Source organism: Polyodon spathula, chromosome 5 (genome assembly GCF_017654505.1).
Source record: "Polyodon spathula isolate WHYD16114869_AA chromosome 5, ASM1765450v1, whole genome shotgun sequence".
NCBI lineage: Eukaryota > Metazoa > Chordata > Actinopteri > Acipenseriformes > Polyodontidae > Polyodon > Polyodon spathula.
In genome coordinates, this window is record NC_054538.1 from 32,388,494 (window position 1) to 32,407,867 (window position 19,374).

General features: G+C 38.0%; 1 protein-coding gene across 1 annotated transcript in view; it reads right to left on the reverse strand.

Annotated features, from left to right (window-relative positions):
- LOC121315852 (PH-interacting protein-like) overlaps positions 1-19,374 on the reverse strand; it is a 100,140-nt gene that overhangs the window by 13,581 nt on the left and 67,185 nt on the right. Inside the window, exons 30-35 of the mRNA XM_041250349.1 lie at positions 7,180-7,335; positions 5,867-5,987; positions 5,487-5,612; positions 4,826-4,901; positions 2,650-2,700; positions 2,071-2,220 (exon numbers count right to left, since the gene is read on the reverse strand). Coding sequence (XP_041106283.1) covers positions 2,071-2,220; positions 2,650-2,700; positions 4,826-4,901; positions 5,487-5,612; positions 5,867-5,987; positions 7,180-7,335 — 680 coding nt within the window. The remainder of the gene's footprint in view (positions 1-2,070; positions 2,221-2,649; positions 2,701-4,825; positions 4,902-5,486; positions 5,613-5,866; positions 5,988-7,179; positions 7,336-19,374) is intronic.

Genomic DNA, 19,374 nt, shown 5'->3' on the forward strand with positions numbered 1-19,374 from the left:
TTAATTCAACACCATTTCACTGAAATTAGTGCATTTAGTCTATCTATCTATATCAATATCTATATCAATATCTATATCAATAAATACAAACACACACACACACAGTGCCTATGGAAAGTCTACATCTCCTTTCAAAATGTTCACCTTTTGTTGCCTTATAGCCTGGAATTAAAATGCACTAAAAAAAATAATAAATTCCTTCATTTACCTACACATCCTACCCCACAACTTCCAAGTGAAAAAAATATTCTAGAAATGTGTAGATAATTAAAAATAAAAACGGAAACAGCTTGGTTGGATAAGTGTCCACCCCCTTTGTAATAGCAATCCTAAATTAGCTCAGGTGTAACCAATCGCCTTCAAAATCACACGCCAAGTTAAGTGGCCTCCATCTGTGTTAAATTGTAGTGATTCACATGATTTCAGGATAAATTCAGCAGTTTCTGTAGGTTCCCTCTGTTAGGTAGTGCATTTCAAAGCAAAGACTCAAAAGCAGAGCACCAAGGCACTTTCAAAAGAACTCTGGGACAAAGTTGTTGAAAGGCACAGATCAGGGGATGGGTATAAAAAAATATCAAAGACTTTTAATAACGCTTGGAGGACCGTCAAGACAATTATTAAGAAGTGAAAAGGTGTATGGCACCACCAAGACCCTTCCTAGATCAGACCTTCCCTCCAAACTGGTTGACCGAGCAAGGAGACTAGAGGCTACCAAGAGGCCAATGGCAACGTTGCAAGAGCTACAGGCTTTCATGGCCAAGACTGGTCAAAGTGTGCATGTGACAACAATATCCCCAAGCACTCCACAAATCTGGCTTGTATGGTAGGGTGGCAAGAAGGAAGCCATTATTCAAGAAAGCCCACCTTGAATTCCGTTTGACGTTTGCAGAAAAAACACTGTAGCCATGTGGCAAAAAGTTTTGTGGTCTGATGAAACTAAAATGGAACTTTTTGGCCTAAATGCAAAGCGTTATGTTTGGTGCAAACACCACACAGCACATCACCCAAACAACACCATCCCTACTGTGAAGCATGGTGGTAGCAGCATCATGTTGTTTCTCATCGGCAGGGACTGGGACACTTGTCAGGATAGAAGGGAAAATGAATGGAGCAAAGTACAGATAAGTCCTTGAGGAAAATCTGCTGCCCTCTGCAAGAAAGCTGAAACTGGGACAGAAGTTCCCAGGAGTGGCTAAGGAACAAAAAGGTAAATATCCTTGAGTGGCCCAGTCACAGCCTTGACCTAAATCCAATCAAGAATTTGTGGCATGACTTGAAGATTGCTGTCCATTAACGCTCCCCAAGGAACTTGACAGAGCTTGAACAGTTTTGTAAAGAAGACTGGTCAAATATTGCCAAATCTAGATGTGCAAAGTTGGTAGAGACCTATACCAACAGACTCACAGCTGTAATTTCTGCCAAAGATGCTTCCACCAAGTATTAACTCGGAAGTGGAGACTTATCCAATTATAACCTTTGAGTTTTGTATTTTAATATATAATTTTTTTCTCAAAGCAAACTTTCCCCTTAACAGTGTGGAGTATGGTGTGTAGATAAGTAGAAAAAAATCATCATTTAAATGCATGAAACTCTGAGGCACTGACACAACAAAATGTGAAATAAGTTCAAGGGGGTGTAGACTTTCTATAGGCACTGTGTGTGTATGTGTGTGTGTATATATATATATATATATATATATATATATATATATATATATATATATATTTTTTTTTAAACATATTCTAGACTGTTACTGTTCACATCAATACTGTACAACTGTTCCTTTCTGTAAAATTATGTAAAAGAATAAAGTATCAGTTCTAGATCCAGATGGTCATTTATCGTGATAATATCATGATTTTTCTCAGATCATATCATTTTCTGATCATCTTGTATCATGATGTGAAAAATCATATATCACTGGAACCCTAGTATGCTCAAGTAATATATAAGGTGTCTGTACCAATCATTTGTGGAAATGATCATTTCTTAAGACAAAAAAGTGTATTTAAGCACAGAGAAGTTAGTGACAGGATTAATTAATGTAGAGTAATAAAATGACGATCATACCGGATACTCCTGTAGGTCAACAGGTTGCCGGAAAGGCTCAGAGTCTTCACATTGAAATATCAGATCCAGCAGCTCTTTGCACTGAGTTTTCCACGCCTGGTTATCATAAGCCTGGGCATTATTACGTAGCTTCCTTATGGGTTTGTGCTCCTAGAAGAAAAGGAAAAAACAAACACTTACAGACAATTCACAGGACAGATCAACTACCCAGATCAGACTCAGTGCTGCTGATAAAAGTCTCATTCACAAGAATTAAAATACATATTCTGTATTTGCATTTTTCCCCACAGTTCAGACACTGAGATGAGCTGTTAAACTAAGGGCAACTCTGCTGGAATTTTACAGAATATCTCAACATGATATTAACTTCTCCTAAAGAAGCTTTGGTTTATGAAATTATCAACTGAAATGTTTTAGTAGTTTCTCATTACTACATCATTTCAAAAAATAAGTTTTAAAAAATAAAAACTTGAAATAATACAATATATAAAATAAAATTGACATAAGTGTCAAATTGCAAACTAAAGGCAGTTACTTTTGTCAAAATAGTCAGATATGATACAGACAGGGCAGAGTTACCTTCTTTTTCCTAGTTGAAGTACTCGGAGCATCTGTATCCTCATCTTCATCCTTTAGTTAAGAAAATTTGACATTTTGATTTAATAAAACCTGTTGTATTGCAGAGATAGTAACTAGTGAGCCCATATTTCTTCAACACCTCCTTTATGATTGAGAAGATAAGTATATGCATGCCCCAGGCCTGCAATGTTCCCTAACCTAATTATGTATTAGCAGCCACTTCCTGTAGTAGTGTGAGAAATTGTGAATTTAAAAGGGAAGTGAATACTATACTGGAGCTGCAGTGTTCAGCAGAAACCAGTGACCAGAAGGGCAATTTTCCTTAAGGCACAATTTAAACAAGGTTAGGTTTGTATTCCACACAAAAACCTGGAGGAAAGAATAAGAAAATAAGATAGCACCGCCTTGATCATGACCCTTGATGACTCTGCTGACTAACAACACTATTCTATGAAAGCTATGAAACGGAAACGCAACAAACAAGTATAATTTCAGAATTTCAGCATGTCACCTCTCTCTCAGTTCCTTACATTGATCTCAATGTAAACCGCACTGCTGCCAACTCATTTTCAGAACTAACTGTTAATAAGCTACAATGCTTTAGACGGTACACCTCATTTTATTTATTAACTTTGATTGCAGTATGTAGAAACAACCTTTCAACATGCAATGTTTCAAATATAAAACTGTAGTCTAGATCAGGGGTACTCAATTATTTTAGTGAAGGTCCAGAATTCTTGGTTACAGCAAGCAAGGTCAAGGTCAAGGTCCGGAGCACATTTTCACTCCCATTCCCATACCGACAAACAGAGCTACACAAATATAGTTTTTACACATTTTGTTAGTTTGAGTGTTCTTCACTAGGTTTAAAGGAGTTTTTGTGGAACCAAAACTCTCTCATGTTTACTAGTCTGCCTTCTTTACTGACTTGTTACTGCATGAGTTATTTCCCTGCCATAACCACTGAATTGTATAACTACTGTATTCTTATCTGACTATTAGCAGAGTCAAATTCAGTACATTTACAATCGTCTAATACTCGCAGTAAGTGGGAGAAGTGGCAGGTCCTCAAGGAACTTGAGTTACAGGCGAGTTCAGCAAGAGCAATACAGAGACACAAAGCATCAGTCAGAACAGAACGCCAATATCTGTGTTAATAATGTTCATCTTGGAGAACATATATCCACACACATAATGTGATCTGCAGATACTTAAGACAGGAAACATTTTAACTGCACGTGTTGTAAGCCTGACTTGGATCGCAGAATTTGACAATTTTAAAATCGGCAATACTACCAGCATACTCATTGCTAAGCTTTGCACACACAGCACATTCTGGTGGATCGTGGGATGATGCAACGATATCTGTCGTGGCCGGGGTTCTGCCCGCTGAGTCACTTGCAAAGTAAAGTTTCGTACATATGACTCATGTGTTTTTAAAAACAGCCTTATGTTTTACTGGTAATATTTTTTCATCAGCTTGGAAAAGCTACTTAAAAATGGGCTTGTAGCACCGGCATTTGTCATTGTTTTCTTGGTCTTTGTAAAGTGTGATTTTCTGAACTAGTACCAATTGTGTATTTAAAAAAAAAAAAAACAGTTGTTTTATTAGTCAGAGAAGGGATGTGTTGACGCTTACAAAACAGGCCACAACAGCAATGAGTTTCACTTCATTTGAGCTGCAAATACTGTGTTTTTTTTTTTTTTTTTTTTTTTTATATAGCACCTTTCATAGTGGACCACCATCACAAAGCTCTATACAAGATACGAGACTAGGGTGTGTGAACTATGCATCAGCTGCAGAGTCACTTACAACAACGTCTCATCCGAAAGACGGAGCAGGGTCACACAGTGAGTCAGTGGCTGAGATGGGATTTGAACCGGGGACCTCCTGGTTATAAGCCTGTTTCTTTAACCACTATTGTACCCTTGCGCACGGCACTCTCATAAGAACCATGTCTGAAAAATTTCCAATGTGAATGCAACTAAAAACATAAATTGTTCTATTTGACTTGCGGTCCGAATTCAGACAGGAGTCAGCCTATTTAGTACCCCTGGTCTAGAGAAATTAAGTATATATTTAACAGATTTAAAATAAACATTTCTAATAGCATTTAAAAAACAAAAACAAAAAACACATATTTGATTCATGGTTCTTTAGAAACACTCAAATCACCTCCTCTTCCGAGTGTGAGAATGTTTTCTTCTTCATGCTGCTGTAGAGTGGGATTATATCCGTGCAGCTGTGGTCTCTAGTGCAAAACAGAATACCAGTGGTAAGGGAAAGTCTCTTTTTCAGACAAAAAGAAGAATTTTGACTTGTAAGACATATTACTTTTTCGTTCTTAGTCAAATAAACAAGATTTAAGATGGCCACAGTAGATCACGGATTACTGTAGCATCTAGTTGGTGTTTTAGCACCGTTCCTTTGTTTAAGCTTTATTAAACATCAAAAACAAAGGTGAAAAATGAGCTAGGATTACATCTGCTCAAACCTTTACCATAGGAGGAATGGTTACTTCAGACATCCATTTGAAATACCACCGTACATATCCTTGAGTAAAATAGACTTATTCTTAAGATTCTTAAGTTAACATCAGTGAGATGAACATTATCTGACAAATATATAGAAGAAACAAACACACACACACACACACACACACACACACACACACACACACATATATATATATATACATATATATATATATATATATATATATATATATATATATATATATATATATATATATATAATGTTGTATAGCTGATTACAACTGTTCCAGCACAGTTTTAGACTGCTGAGATAGTACTGTATACTTGTACTGAAAACGTACTTTATGAACTGCAGCATTAGGTCAGAAACAAATTTGGCAGTTTTTACGATAGGAGTTCCAGGCTCATTAAAGGTTTGCGCGTTGTGCTCTATGTATCGAACTTCCCACATCAGTGAAGACAAGCGCCTGTGTCCCAACGGAAAAAAGAAAAAAAAAATAAGAATTATAACAGTTCCACAGATGAGCAAAACAAGTCTTTCAAAACCTGTATTATAACCGTGAGCTTTCGTCAAAACATTGTCTAATTTTATTCTCTGCTATATTTTTATTTTTAATTTTTATAATGATTACCTTAAAACTGGGTGTTTAAAGTGACACTACAGTAACATCTGGTACATGAAAGCTAACACAACACCTGGTCATGAGATAGTTCAGCTTACCTGTAAAACCTGTTCTCTAGCCTCTCTTTTATTGTGCCTAGGTCAGTGAGATATGCCACTACAGTGCAATATGTAGGATATGCCTGGAGATCCACAGGTGCTACAAATGGTGCAGCAATGTCTAGAATAAATAAATAAATAGTACATGAATCAGGATGCGTCCAAATGAATAATGGCAGATGTAAAATCAGTTAGATTAATATTTAAAAACTGTACAATGGCCAGGATTAGATTTCCTATAAAAGCTTCGGTATAAAATGTTTTACAACATTATCAAGTACTGTTAGAAAAAATAAAAAAAATAGAAAAAGATACTAAATTGTTGGTTATAAAAGAAGCACAATATATTCTAAACATACATTTTCAGATTTTACAGTATTTGTTAGAAGTGAACTATTTATACTGGAGCACAACAGAATAGAAATCTATAATATTTGAAGTTTAATTACTCAAAGTACAAAAAAATAAAAACACATACCTAAAATCCACTGATCAAGAGACAAACAGACAGCCACTACATGAGTCTATGTAAAGTCTGGGACTCACATCAGCTGTGCGACGCCGCTAGTGGGGCGTGGTGCGGGGCGATACCACAAAATTGATGGACACACAACAGCGGATGTGGCGGCCCTACCAATGCAGCCAAACTGGCCAAAAATAATGTACTGGAGTTCCAGTTATGAGATGGAAGAGGAAGAATTTCAAACTAAATTATATGCCATTTAGCAGCATAAGTCCAGTATATGCATTTTTTTTTTTTTAAATATTGTTATTTACGGACCAGGAAAGAAACAGGAGGAATTGTATTGTGCAACAGTATGTTTCCCATCTCAACACTATCTTGTCATTCATGAATACTGAGCTTAAAGGTTACAGAACTGAAATGTATTGCTTCACTCTGTGTTTGAGATTTCTTGAACAATAAACAGCAATGAAAAATGTGTTAATTTAGTAACCATTCATTATGCTTAAAAAAAATGCCTTATGTTTCTAAAAGTTTAATTTTTACCCCCTTAACTTTCTGTTCTTACAGAATTAAATATCAAGTGTTACCCATAACAGGCACCAAATAATACCCGGCCAAAATGTTTTTAATGTAATTTGGGATTTACATGTCTTCTTATTACTTGTGTGTGATGAAGTAATACACAACATTAATTATACAAATCATGTTGGATATTCTGAAGCTTTTATCCAGACATGACATAGCATGCAATCCCAAACAACCCATCTGATTGGTTAGAGCTAGAGTTGCTGTTGTGGGAAAATGTCTCGACTGCAAAATATCACTCGCCTAGCATTATTTAGCGTACCTAACGTGATTAGCTGGTTGATTCCCGTAATGATTCTCTCGCACTCCTCGTCCCTGGTTCGCGGGCCCCATTCTCCTTCTAAAGGCATGTAGACCAGCTGCTGATGCTCCTCCTCTGTAAGAGGGACGCTTAGCCCCAGCTCATCTGGAAAAACCGCTGGAAAAAACACACCATATAAAAAGTTACAATGGAGGCAAAAAAAACACTGGAAATAAACGCAAATGCACTAACAGAAATGCCAATATGCTCAGTGCTTGATCATTCAAGACACTACTGGTAACTTCAAGCAAACTCTAACATAGACTTTGAAATTAAATACATCAGCAAAAAATTAGAAATGAGCAGCTACAAAGATTGTTTTATTTTGTAGTTACACATTATAATCAGTTTAATCTACTGCATAGAAACTGTAACTTTTTGTTTTAATAAAATATTTAACATTTAACAATACAGTAATTTACTCAAGTTTGTGATATCTGGCCATTCTCACTCTATTGCAGTGTAAATACCTACAGTACTCAATTAACGTTTGTGGCACATCAACGTAATTAGTTCTATTGACTCATTTTTTGCCAGACTTCTTAACCAATGAGAAAAAGCAAGAGGGACTTCCTATATTAAGCACAACTGCCTGACAGAGTACACTGTTTTTCAACCTTTGTATTTAATTAGAATTGAACTGGTACAGCTGAGGTTCTTCAGAATTGCAAAGAGGAATCGAGAGATTTTTAAAGCTTGACTGCATTGTCTCTTCATTATGTTATACATTTCCACACTGGTATATCTTGTGTGGTGATGTGACCCAACAAATATTCAATGCAATTTGCACAAGCTTTCACATATGGCTAAAGAAGGCCACTTCTTTAATAAGTAACAGAGCTTTTCAGGAAGAACAGCTTTTAACCATTAGTGTGTGTGAAAACATCAGCATTCTACACACCCATTTACAAAAAAGAAGCAGGATTGTACACTTCGAAATTTGTATTCTCGCAATATATGAACTACCTATGCAATTTTTTGAAGTTTGATATGGCGATTTTAAAAGCAAATGGTTTACTGTGTATACTAATTAAATGTTTGATGAATACAAGAGATACAGTTAACCATAAAATCAAGGTAAATTGTATAATAATACATGATAGTTTCTGTGACGCCCATCAGCAGCAGCCTCTATATATAAATTACAAGATATTGTTTCAGAGGACTAATGTAATACACTGCAATTTTTAGTTATTTATATTCCTGCAGGTTTTTGTGGGCACTGAAAAAAATGACTGAGGAAAATTACAGATTGAAATACCCTTTGTTTTTTTTTGTTTTTTTTAAATGACTTTCCAATTCATCCAATGAAAATAGAACAAGTGGTTAAAATGGATAAATGAACATAATGATGAAGTCTTTAATATGACTAGTCACATTTAGACCCCGTTCACACTATTGTGCTGGCCTAGGGCCGCTACATATTTCGGTCTCCAACCCCGTTCACATTTGCAGTTTAAGGCGCATTTGACATTTACATGTGACTAAAAAACAGGCCTAAAATGAGGCGAATTTAATTTTTTTTTGTAACTAATTTTTTTTAAATGCAATGATAGGCTGCACTCACAATGGAAGAGCTACCGTGATATACAGTAATCCATGATTTGTAGCAATTGTAACACAATTATTTGTTAATATATATATATACATATATATATATATATATATATATATATAATATATATATATATATATATATATATATATTTTAACTTTGAAAAAGTTACAATGCGTGTCGTCGCAAATATATGATATAGAATATATCTAATATATATATATATATATATATATATATATATATATATATATATAATATATATATATTAATCATACTATATAAAGGACTATTCTGGCTTAATATTATTCTTTGAAAGAAACTTTTTTATGTACTACATACATCTATATAATTGACTATTTTGAGGCTTAATATTATTCTTTGAAAAACACTGATGTATGTAGAACGCAGGAAACTGCAATTTGCTAGTTTTGACAGGTATAAATATTTATTTTCATAATGGATACTTCACTCAGAATGCAAATGACTAACAGGTTGTACATACAACAACTGACATTTACAAGACAAGCTCACAACTGACCACTTAATACTGCTGCTCCCTCCTAAGGAAAGACACAGCATTAAATAATAATTAATGATTTAATAATCGGTTACACCTGGAATAATTTTATAAAAAAATAAACTATTTAACATTTATTCTATTTACAAGGTCCAACTGGAAATTACATTAGTAGAGTCACGCAACAAATGCGCAAGGGAGGCAGCACCTGTGTTAAACTGGAAGAAAGTGGACGGCACAGAAAGCCGTGGAAGACACAAAGGCTGCCCTTCAAATCGGTGATATCATGGGGCAAATGCAGCATGGAAGAGGGGGTCTTGGTCTCAGTTCAGTTCTTCCTACATGGCACAAGGCAACCCCAGCTCAACGGAGGAAGCTGGTAGTCAACAAGGTGCAAAAGCAGGAGGAGAGGATTAGGTACGTAAAGGCAGTTTCCAAGGCCAAGTAGGGAGGATGGACGAGGTGGGAGATTGTGGAACAACGCAAGATCGGCTGGCAAGACCTATGGACAATGGAACAGAGCAGGATCAGTTTCCTCACCAGGCCAACATATGATGTTCTCCCATCATCACAAAACCTAAACCTCTGGGTAGGAGAGGACTGCTCATGTCCTTTGTATTCATCACCTGCAACATTAAGGCACATTTTGACAGGATGTAAGGTGTGACTTAGCCCAGGACGGTTTACTTGGTGCCATGATCAGATGCTGCCTTTTTGGCCTTAGCATTGGAAGACAAGCGTAACCTGACCAATAAGTTGTCACCAGTTCCATCAAAACATTATACACAAAAGACAACATTCCTCCACCCAGGAGAGCAACCGCCAAGAAAAAGTGTTATAACCAAGCCTCACCCAGGACAACTGGAAGCTGCTAGAGATTGGAAAATGCTGGCAGATGTAGGTCAACATCTTATTTTTCCACCTGAGATTGTCACCACTAACCTTTGACCAGATAGTCTTGATCGGCACACCTTGTTCACCTGGTAGAGTTAACAGTGTCATGGGAGGATGCTGTAGATGAGGCGTATGAGAAGAAGAAACTTCTGTACGCTCAACTAGCCGCCGAAGCGTAACAGCGAGGATGGAGAGTCCGGGTTTACCCAATGGAGGTGGGTTGTTGAGGATTTGTGGCACACTCTATAACCTGGTTTCTCAGAGATGTCAGAGTCAGTGGCCAAGAGTTGCGTCACACAGTGAAGAACTCATCTGAAGCAGCAGAGGTTGAGACGGAAAGATTCTGGTTGGGGATCTCGAGCTCAATAGAAAGAAAGCAATTAATGTACAGGTAAGTAAGCTGGGTTAAGTGAGCTGAGTGGAGGATGGAGGTGGGAGATATCGGGACGCCAGAATCACTGTTGAGCCCTCTTGAGGTGTTGTGGGCTAGTCGATGAAACACTGAGGATGGAAGGTATCCACTTGAAGACCGCAGAGATGTACCCTACTTAGCTCAATCCAGACGGTTGTCATGCTGATGCGCTGGGGAGCCAGCATTGCAGCCGTTGTGTGTGCTGATGCACTGGGCAGACAAAATAAACTGATTCCTGGAGCCAGCATTACACTTCAGCCATCAACACCAGGCAGAAGGATAGCTACTAAACAAAGTGGGAGGTTTAAAAAGAAAAAAAAAGGGACAAAAAGTGGGGGGGGGAAACAAAGAGAGAAAAAAAGAAAAAGCGGGGTAAGGGGAAAAAGGGAGGAAGGTTTTTTTTTTTCATCAGATGGAAACGCAAATGGATGGAGACGCAGATGAATCACATTAGTTTACTGTAAAGCAAAGTCTTAGTTGGTGCTTATCTTGGCGAGAGCAGAGTTCAAATCAGCATGAAGATTTAACATCTACTCTCATGTAATGGAAATCACAATAAACAGTAATGATTGAACATTAGCATTACCCCTTCTCTTGAAAGATTACCGAACATATGGCTATAAAACCCTCATTATAAAACAAAACCTTCATTAAGGACGCGCCCTAATCTAAATACAGCAATACACCATCATACATCAAATACACTTTGCTCAACAACATGCACGACACATAATAAACTACTGCTCTATCACCAGTTGAATAACATTAACAATAATAATCACAACAGGCATTGAAGTATTACAGTGAAAATACAAATTGCTACACTTTCAAATTCTAAGCAAATTACAAGCGTACCAGTGCCATTAATAAAACAAACTCATGTTTTTGGGTCCCCCCCCAAAACTCATTGATCTGATCTTTAGGGGTGATTGTTATTGTTTTTCAGCATCTTTGAACAGCTCTGGATGCTGAACGAAGCCTCATTCAACACTGAACTTTAATACTGGAAGCAGTTTTATTAGACAGTTATGTTTACGTAAATTTAAAGCGAAGTTGCCTGTGTTAATGTTTATATATGCTATGTGTATTGATTTGGTTACTGCATGTTTTTTGCCCCTCCCCAAATGTAAAACAAGACAATCTCCGACACGATAGAAAATCTATGTTTTTCCTTGTTATTCCGGAGCAAACGGATTCAAGGATCCCTGCCTTTTTTTTTTTTTTTTTTTTAAATCGCAAATGTGAATGGGGTCTTAGACACTTACCGACTGTTGCAAATTCACAAGGAAGCACAATCTCACACATAGAAAATGTAAAAGTAACATTGAGAAATGAATTTAGCCAATACTCAGTGTTAGACTGGGGGGTGGACGAGATGGACACCGTCCACTCACTTCATTTTTCGTACTCTCTTCACTGTTATCTTGAATACTAGCCTATTTTATTGCGTCCGAATACTTTGTTTAATGTTCCCAATGCAACTTTTACTTTTATTGTGTCTGCGTGTGTTCTCTAGCTAAACAGTAACTCGAGTTGTACTGCAATTGACAAGCAACACCAGGAACTGAAATTGACATGACAACTGGTTTAGAGGGTGATTACATTTAATTTTATTTATTTATTTATTTTATTTAGCGGTCACCAATTATTTGTACTGTTTTCTCCATAATTTAGTAATGTCCAATTATTTTTAGGCTCAGCCCACCACCACCACCCCTGCACTGACTCGGGAGGGGCGAAGATGAACACACGCTGTCCTCCGAAGCATGTGCCTTCAGCCGCCTGCGTCTTTACACACTGCAGACTCACCATGCAGCCACTCAGAGCTACAGCACCGGAAGACAACACAGCCCTGGGCAGCTTACAGGCAAGCCCACAGGCATCTGGCCAGACCACAGGGGTCGCTGATGTGCGATGAGACAAGGATCACGGATCAGCCAATTGAGTGATGTGCGATGAGACAAGGATCACGGATCAGCCAATTGAGTGCCACCCCCTGGGATCTCCCATCCTTGGTCGACAAAGGAATAGCCTGGACTCGAAACGGTGATGTCCAGACTATAGGGTGCATCCTGCACTCCACGCACAGCTCCTTTACTGGATGCGGCACTCGGGAGGCTCCACATTTAATTAAAAAAAATGTAATGTTATCACATAACAACAACGAGTTAGTTCAGTTCGACATTTCTAAAATAAACTACGTGAAAATGAATATAACTGCTGACCTAATTTTTCTTCCCTTTCCAAAACTGATAAACTAAACACTATCCAAACAGGAAAATAGCATTTGCGGTACATTCATGGAGTAGAACGCACGTGTAAACTGCTCCGCAAAAATACTTGACAAATTTACTAATAACTGAAGTTTTTTTTTTTTTTTTTTTTTTTTTACAAAGCTGTACCATGGCTTTCAGACTAACTGAACAGTGTACAGTCTTTCCTCACCTGATGCATGTCCAAGAACAGAGGGACACGTAATCTGACAGAATCGACTGCCGATTTTGAGAGGGTCTTGTCAGTGGCTGACAACATTGTGACCATGGATGACGAGTTGGCTCCAGCCTCGATCAGAGAGCTCCTTACCAGCATCTGTGCCGAGGTGTCAATGTTCCAGTCCGAGTTCCTTGTGGAGCTCCGCTCTTCAGTATCTACTTTGCGAGTCAGTTTCAACTCAGGGACAAAAGCTTGCAGATGTGGTGCATTGCTTAACAGATGTTGGGGATCACATTGTGTCTGTGTTTATGTTCTTCCCTGGCCGCTGAAAACACTAAAATGAAGCTGAAACTGGATGATCCTGAAAACCGCTCACGCAGACAGAACGTCGGGGTGATTGGAGTACTGGAGGGAGCTGAAGGATCAAGGCCAACTACATTCATGGCTTCTTTTTTTACTGAGGTACTTTGGGAGGGGAGCTTTGATAATCCACTGGCAATTCAGTGGATGCAGAATGTGCAGCCTCAACGTATGGGTAAGTCAACTGCACGGGGATGTTGCATGCTTGCCTTTAAAAAAGGACAGCACTCTGTTTTAGTAAGGAAGCAAGTACCACTATTTTTAGGCTTTACAGTATTCTGAAATACTGTCTATTTAGGTTCATTTAATGTTGAAACAGGTCCACGAAAACCTTATTTTATTCTGCAACCTACATACACACATATACATATATACACACACACAGTACCAGTTAAATGTACACCTGCTTTAAACCAGGTTTTTCATGTTTATCTATGCTTTTAACTGTATAAACTTGTCTATAAACACTTAATATTTCATTATATGATACGTGTACTTATATAAGCTGATAATCATAAGTGAATTGCATTCAAAAATTTAATTTTTAAATGAAAATGTAAATCTTGTCAATTTCAATGAAATGGACACCCAAACAAAGGGGATTTCAGTCTGAAGCCCAAGTCGGTTAAAGTCTGAAATGTGTAGAATACGGTGTTAAAACACTGGCTTAAGTATAAAAGTGTCTTTGTTAGATGTTCTCTGAGTTAACTAGCATGTTATCTTATTAACCTTTTGTCACCAATTATTCTTAACAGGTAAGGGTCCATGATTACTATAAATATAGGTAGCACAGGCACAAGTTTGTCATTCCTGAATGTAAGGGAGCAGAAAATGGCAAAATACGCTCAGTTAAGCAAAGAAAAAAGACAGTCTGTAATTACTTTAAGAAATGAAGGTCAATCTTTAATACAAATCACAAGAACTTTGCAAGTGTCTGTAACTGCTGCAGCCAAGACCATCAAACTATTTGAAGAAGCTGGCACTCATGAGGACCGAAAAAGGTCAGGCAGGCCAAGGGTGACCTCAGAATCAGAGAACAAGTTCATCTGAATCACAAGTCTGCAAAACCGGTGATTAACTGCCCCTGAAATACAAGCTCAGCTAAATGCTACTAGAAGTACAGATGTTTGAACATCAACTGTTCAGAGGAGATTGCGTGAAGCTGGCCTAACTGGAAGAATTGCTGCAAAGAAACCATTGTTAAAAGTGCAGAATAAGAGTAAGAGACTTGCCTGGGCCAGTATTTGTAAGACGCAGAGAGGGTGAGTGCATGAGTTCTGCATGTGTGGTTCCCACTGTAAAGCATGGAGGAGGCAGTGTCATGGTCTAGGGTTGCTTTGCTGGTGACAGAGTTGGTGATCTTTACCAAGTCCATGGCAAGCTCAACCAGCACGGCTATCATAACATACTTCAGAGGCTTGCCATTCCATCAGGATTACGGCTAGGTGGGCAGTCCTTCATTCTTCAGCAAGATAATGACCCGAAACACACCTCAAAGTTGTGCAAGAACTATCTGGCGAAGAAGGAAAGTGAAGGACAACTCAATCTAATGACCTGGCCTGCCCAGTCTCCAGACCTCAATCCCATAGAACTTGTATGGGACGAACTGGACAGAAGAGTCAAAGCAAAGCTACCCACAAGTACCCTATATCTCTGGGAATTGCTGCAGAAGAGCTGGGAAGACATGTCGAGTGGTTTCCTGCTGAAACCTGTTAACCGAATGCCTCGTGTTTGTGAGGCTGTTATTAAGGCAAAGGGTGGCTATTTTGAGGAATCCAAGATTTAGAGACAATTTTCAATTTTCTTGAACATTGCTTTGATGCTCCTTATGTTTTGTATATTGTAACAGGTGTTTTCATTTAAGTATTTACAGAAACGCATACGACGTATTCAAACTTCTGACTGGTACTTCACACACACACACACACACACACACACACACACACACACACACACAATTAGCATCGTCTTACTATCACTTAACTAAAATTAATTTTTTTTTTTAATATAAATATATAGAACCCTTCATGTCTATCAGCAGCTTTGTGTTTTAATTATTATTATTATTATGGGTGGGCATCGATATGAAAAGATATATCGATATTGTCCACTTATTTCGATACTGATAATATCGAAGTCTTCCAAACACAGAAAAATACAATTGTAATATGAAACATATAGACATCAGATATTTACATAAGAAAAGCAATAGCTTACTTTAACTTAGTATCTTAATATCCATGGAGATACACAAGGTCTTGTTATATTGTTTTACTATTCCATGCCATCATCAGCCACCTCAAAACCGAATTATTTCTATATTTCACTGCGCAGGCCAACTAATCCGGAAGTAATGTAATCTTCTCTAATGCAAGACACATCTAAAAGTATTAAGAATGGTGTCATGCTGAATGTTGCATTATTTTGAGATGTGTTTTGATATTTAAAAAATACACCTCGTTTATAATATCGTAAGTTTACATTTAAAAAAAAAAAAAAAAAAAAAAAAACAATAACAACAGTGTAAGTAATCGCATGAAAAAAAATGCAATGAACCACACTGAGGCATGTGTATATATCACAATACTCCACTGCTTAACGCAGCATGCAAATAGGGTTTGGTACCTTGTGAGCATGAGGCAGAAAAAAGATATATACATATATTAAATTATTTATGCCGATTTTACTGTTTATCACGTTTGTTTTTTGTGTTAAATTTGTGTGTACCCCGTTAAAAAAAGACGGTCCTGTTTCTTAATTATTGAAACAGGATAGTTTCCGGTAAGGGATTGGCTGGTGAGAGGAAAACGGGTGAAGAAACAGGAGTAGAGCAGATGAGAGGGGACACAGGTTGTGGATTTGTTGTTTTTCTTGATTTATAGCTATGTTTGAATTACATTTGTTAAATCGGGTTCTTAGAAAAAGAAAAAATGCCTATCAATGGAATAAAATGATTAAATAATACTTTAATGTGTGGTGTTTGCCTATGAGACTAACAATGTATATATTATGTAAGATATTGTTATATCTTAATATAAATTAAACTTCATTATACTGCGTTTGTATTTTTAGCAGTATTAACAATAATACTGCTAAAAATCTGCAAGCTTATGTGAATTTGTATTTTTTATCCCACAATATCGCAATATGGAAATTATTACCTTTATCTAACGATATCACTATCATATCAAAATATCGATACGGTGCCCACCCCTAATTATTATCTTTATTTTATTATGCTTATTAGTTTCCTCATGGTTTGTTTAGTGTAATTTTGAGTTGGAAGTATAGTGAAGCACACCTAAGGTTTGTAATATGATGGGTGTATACAGTGTGGGAACTCTGCTGGTAAAATGTCACCGTTTGGGGGGGGGGGGGGGGGGGGGGGGGGGGGGGGGGGGGGGGGGGGGGGGGGGGGGCTTTTTTTTTTGATTTTTTTTTTTTTTGATGTTTTACTTTTTCTTTGGTGTGATCTGTGTAGTACTCATTTGATGTATGTTTTCACTACATTCCTCCTATTATGATGGCACACACAAGTAGTAGGGCCTGTAATGTAAACTTTGTAGACTGGAATGTCAGGGGACGTCCTGTCATCCAGTGAAACTCAATAAGATTCTTGAACACCAACAACTCAAGGTGAACATCGCATTCCTCCAAGAGACCCATCTGCGCACATCCGATCATTACAGTATACGCAAGGCATGGGTGGGGCAGCTGTTTCATTCTAGTTTTCATGGCAAGGCAAGGGGTGCTGCAATCCGTATTCATAAAAAAATTCCTTTTTTGCCACTCAGGTGACTGCAGATCCTAATGGTCGTTATGTCATAGTGTCAGGTAAACTCTTTAATACCACAGTGTTACTTGCTAATGTATATGCCGCTAACTGGGATGCCTGTCAATTTATTACTAATTTTCTATCCTCTCTTCCAGGCTTAAATTCTCACCACTTGATCCTGTGGGGGGGGGGGGGGGGGGGGGGGGGGGGGGGGGGGGGGGGGGGGGGGGGGGGGGGTGACTTTAATTGTGCATTGAACCCAACCTTAGACCGCTCTTCCTTAAGGCCCATCTCGCCCTCAATGGACCTCTCAAGCCATTTCCTCCTTCCTTGTTCAACATGGTATTGCTGATGCCTGGCAGTTTCTTTCTCCTACTTCAAGACAATACTTTGTCATACTGATTTATTTTTTTTTTTTTAGATAACAAACTACTCTCCTATTTCTTCCTGTGCTTATAGCAGCACTGTTATTTCTTACCATGCCCCCTTAATATTGGTACTTGCTATTCCTGACGGAAACGTACCACGAAGCAACTGGCGCTTCAATCCCGTTACTCTCTGATCAGAGTTTTGATCAGTTTATTTCTTCACAAATATCTTTCTTCCTGGATACTAACTCAATTCCTGGAATTTCCTACTCTACTCTGTGGGAGACCTTGAAAGCCTACATTCGTGAGCAAATAATCTCATACACTGCTGAAGCCAATAAGCAGCATACATGGAGACTTGCCGAGGTAACTGATCTCATTTTGAAGTTGGATCAGAAACATTCCAGCTCTCCCACCCCGGAACTGTATACAGAAAGACGGAACTTGCAAACAGACTTTGATTTGCTGTAAACTACGCAAGCTGAACAATTACTGGTAAAATCTCAGCATGCTATTTTTGAACATGACGACAAGGTCAGTAAAATTTTAGCTCATCACTTATGATAGTCTGCTGCCTACCATCGCTCACACACTCACTCGCACCACTTCTGTAGATCAACAATCTATGATTCTGAGTCCCCAGGATTCGTTTTTTCGGGACCTTACTATTCCCAGTATAGATCCTCAATCTAAGGCTGGTCTGGAAGAGCCCTTTTCTAATCAAGGAAATTAACCAGGCCATTAAAGTAATGCAGAGTGGCAATTCCCCTGGTCCTGATGGGTTTCCTGCAGTTTTTTTTTTTTTTTTTTTTTAAAGAAATTCTCCTCTCAACTCTCCCATCTTCTGTATTTTCTGAATCATTTCTTTCTCAGTCATTGCCTCAAACTCTTTGCCAAGCTTACATTTCACTGTTACTAAAAACAAGTACCCTGTAACAGGGCGAGGAGCCCTGCACAATTATTTGATTATTTATTTGAGAACGGGATCTCCCCATCCGCCCGTGCTATTTTGTGTTTGTTTATTTATTATTTAGGTATATAAATGACGGTGAAAGCTGTGTGTTTTGTTTATTATGACTTATTTATTGTTATGTGTATTTGTATATATGACGGCGAGAAGCCGTATTTTGTGTACGTTTTGTAGTGTGGATGGGTAGCACCATCCAGGACAAAACCTTGTGCAGAAAGTGGTCATCTCCCAAGTCTAATTAGCTAATTTATTAATTGGGAGATGACCACCAAGATAAATACTGACAGCTCTCTGCACTCCGAGTGGGTGTACAGAGGAGAGAGAAATTTAAAATAATTTATAAGCTCTGGGGTACTGCCCAGCCGGATCTGTTTTGTGTTAGGAATTTGTTTTTGTTTGCCTTTTTATTTTTGTGCTCTATGAGCGTTTATTTTTGTTCAAATATTTTATTTATTTTTGTCTAATAAAAACGGCGCACCATGCGTCTTTTTCAACTGCAGTACTGCCTGTGTGTTTTCTGTTCCTTTTCAGAAGTTTGGTTTTGGCCATAATTTTATCTCTTGGATCAAGTTTCTTTACTCATCCCCCCTAGTTGTCCTTTCTTCCTTGCTCTTTGCTATTGTTATTGAGCCCTTCTCTATTTTCCTGCGTGGCAGCTAGGATCTACAGGGTGTGGTCAGGGGGGGACGGGGGGGGGACGGGAGCAGAAAAACTCTCTCTATGCAGATGATATTCTTTTGTACATTTCTGATACCACTTCATCATGTTCTTTCTATACTAGATCAATTTGGCAAGTTCTCTTGGTATAAATGAAATCTCCACAAGAGTGAACTGTTCCCCATCAACTCAGCTGCCATAAATTATCCCCT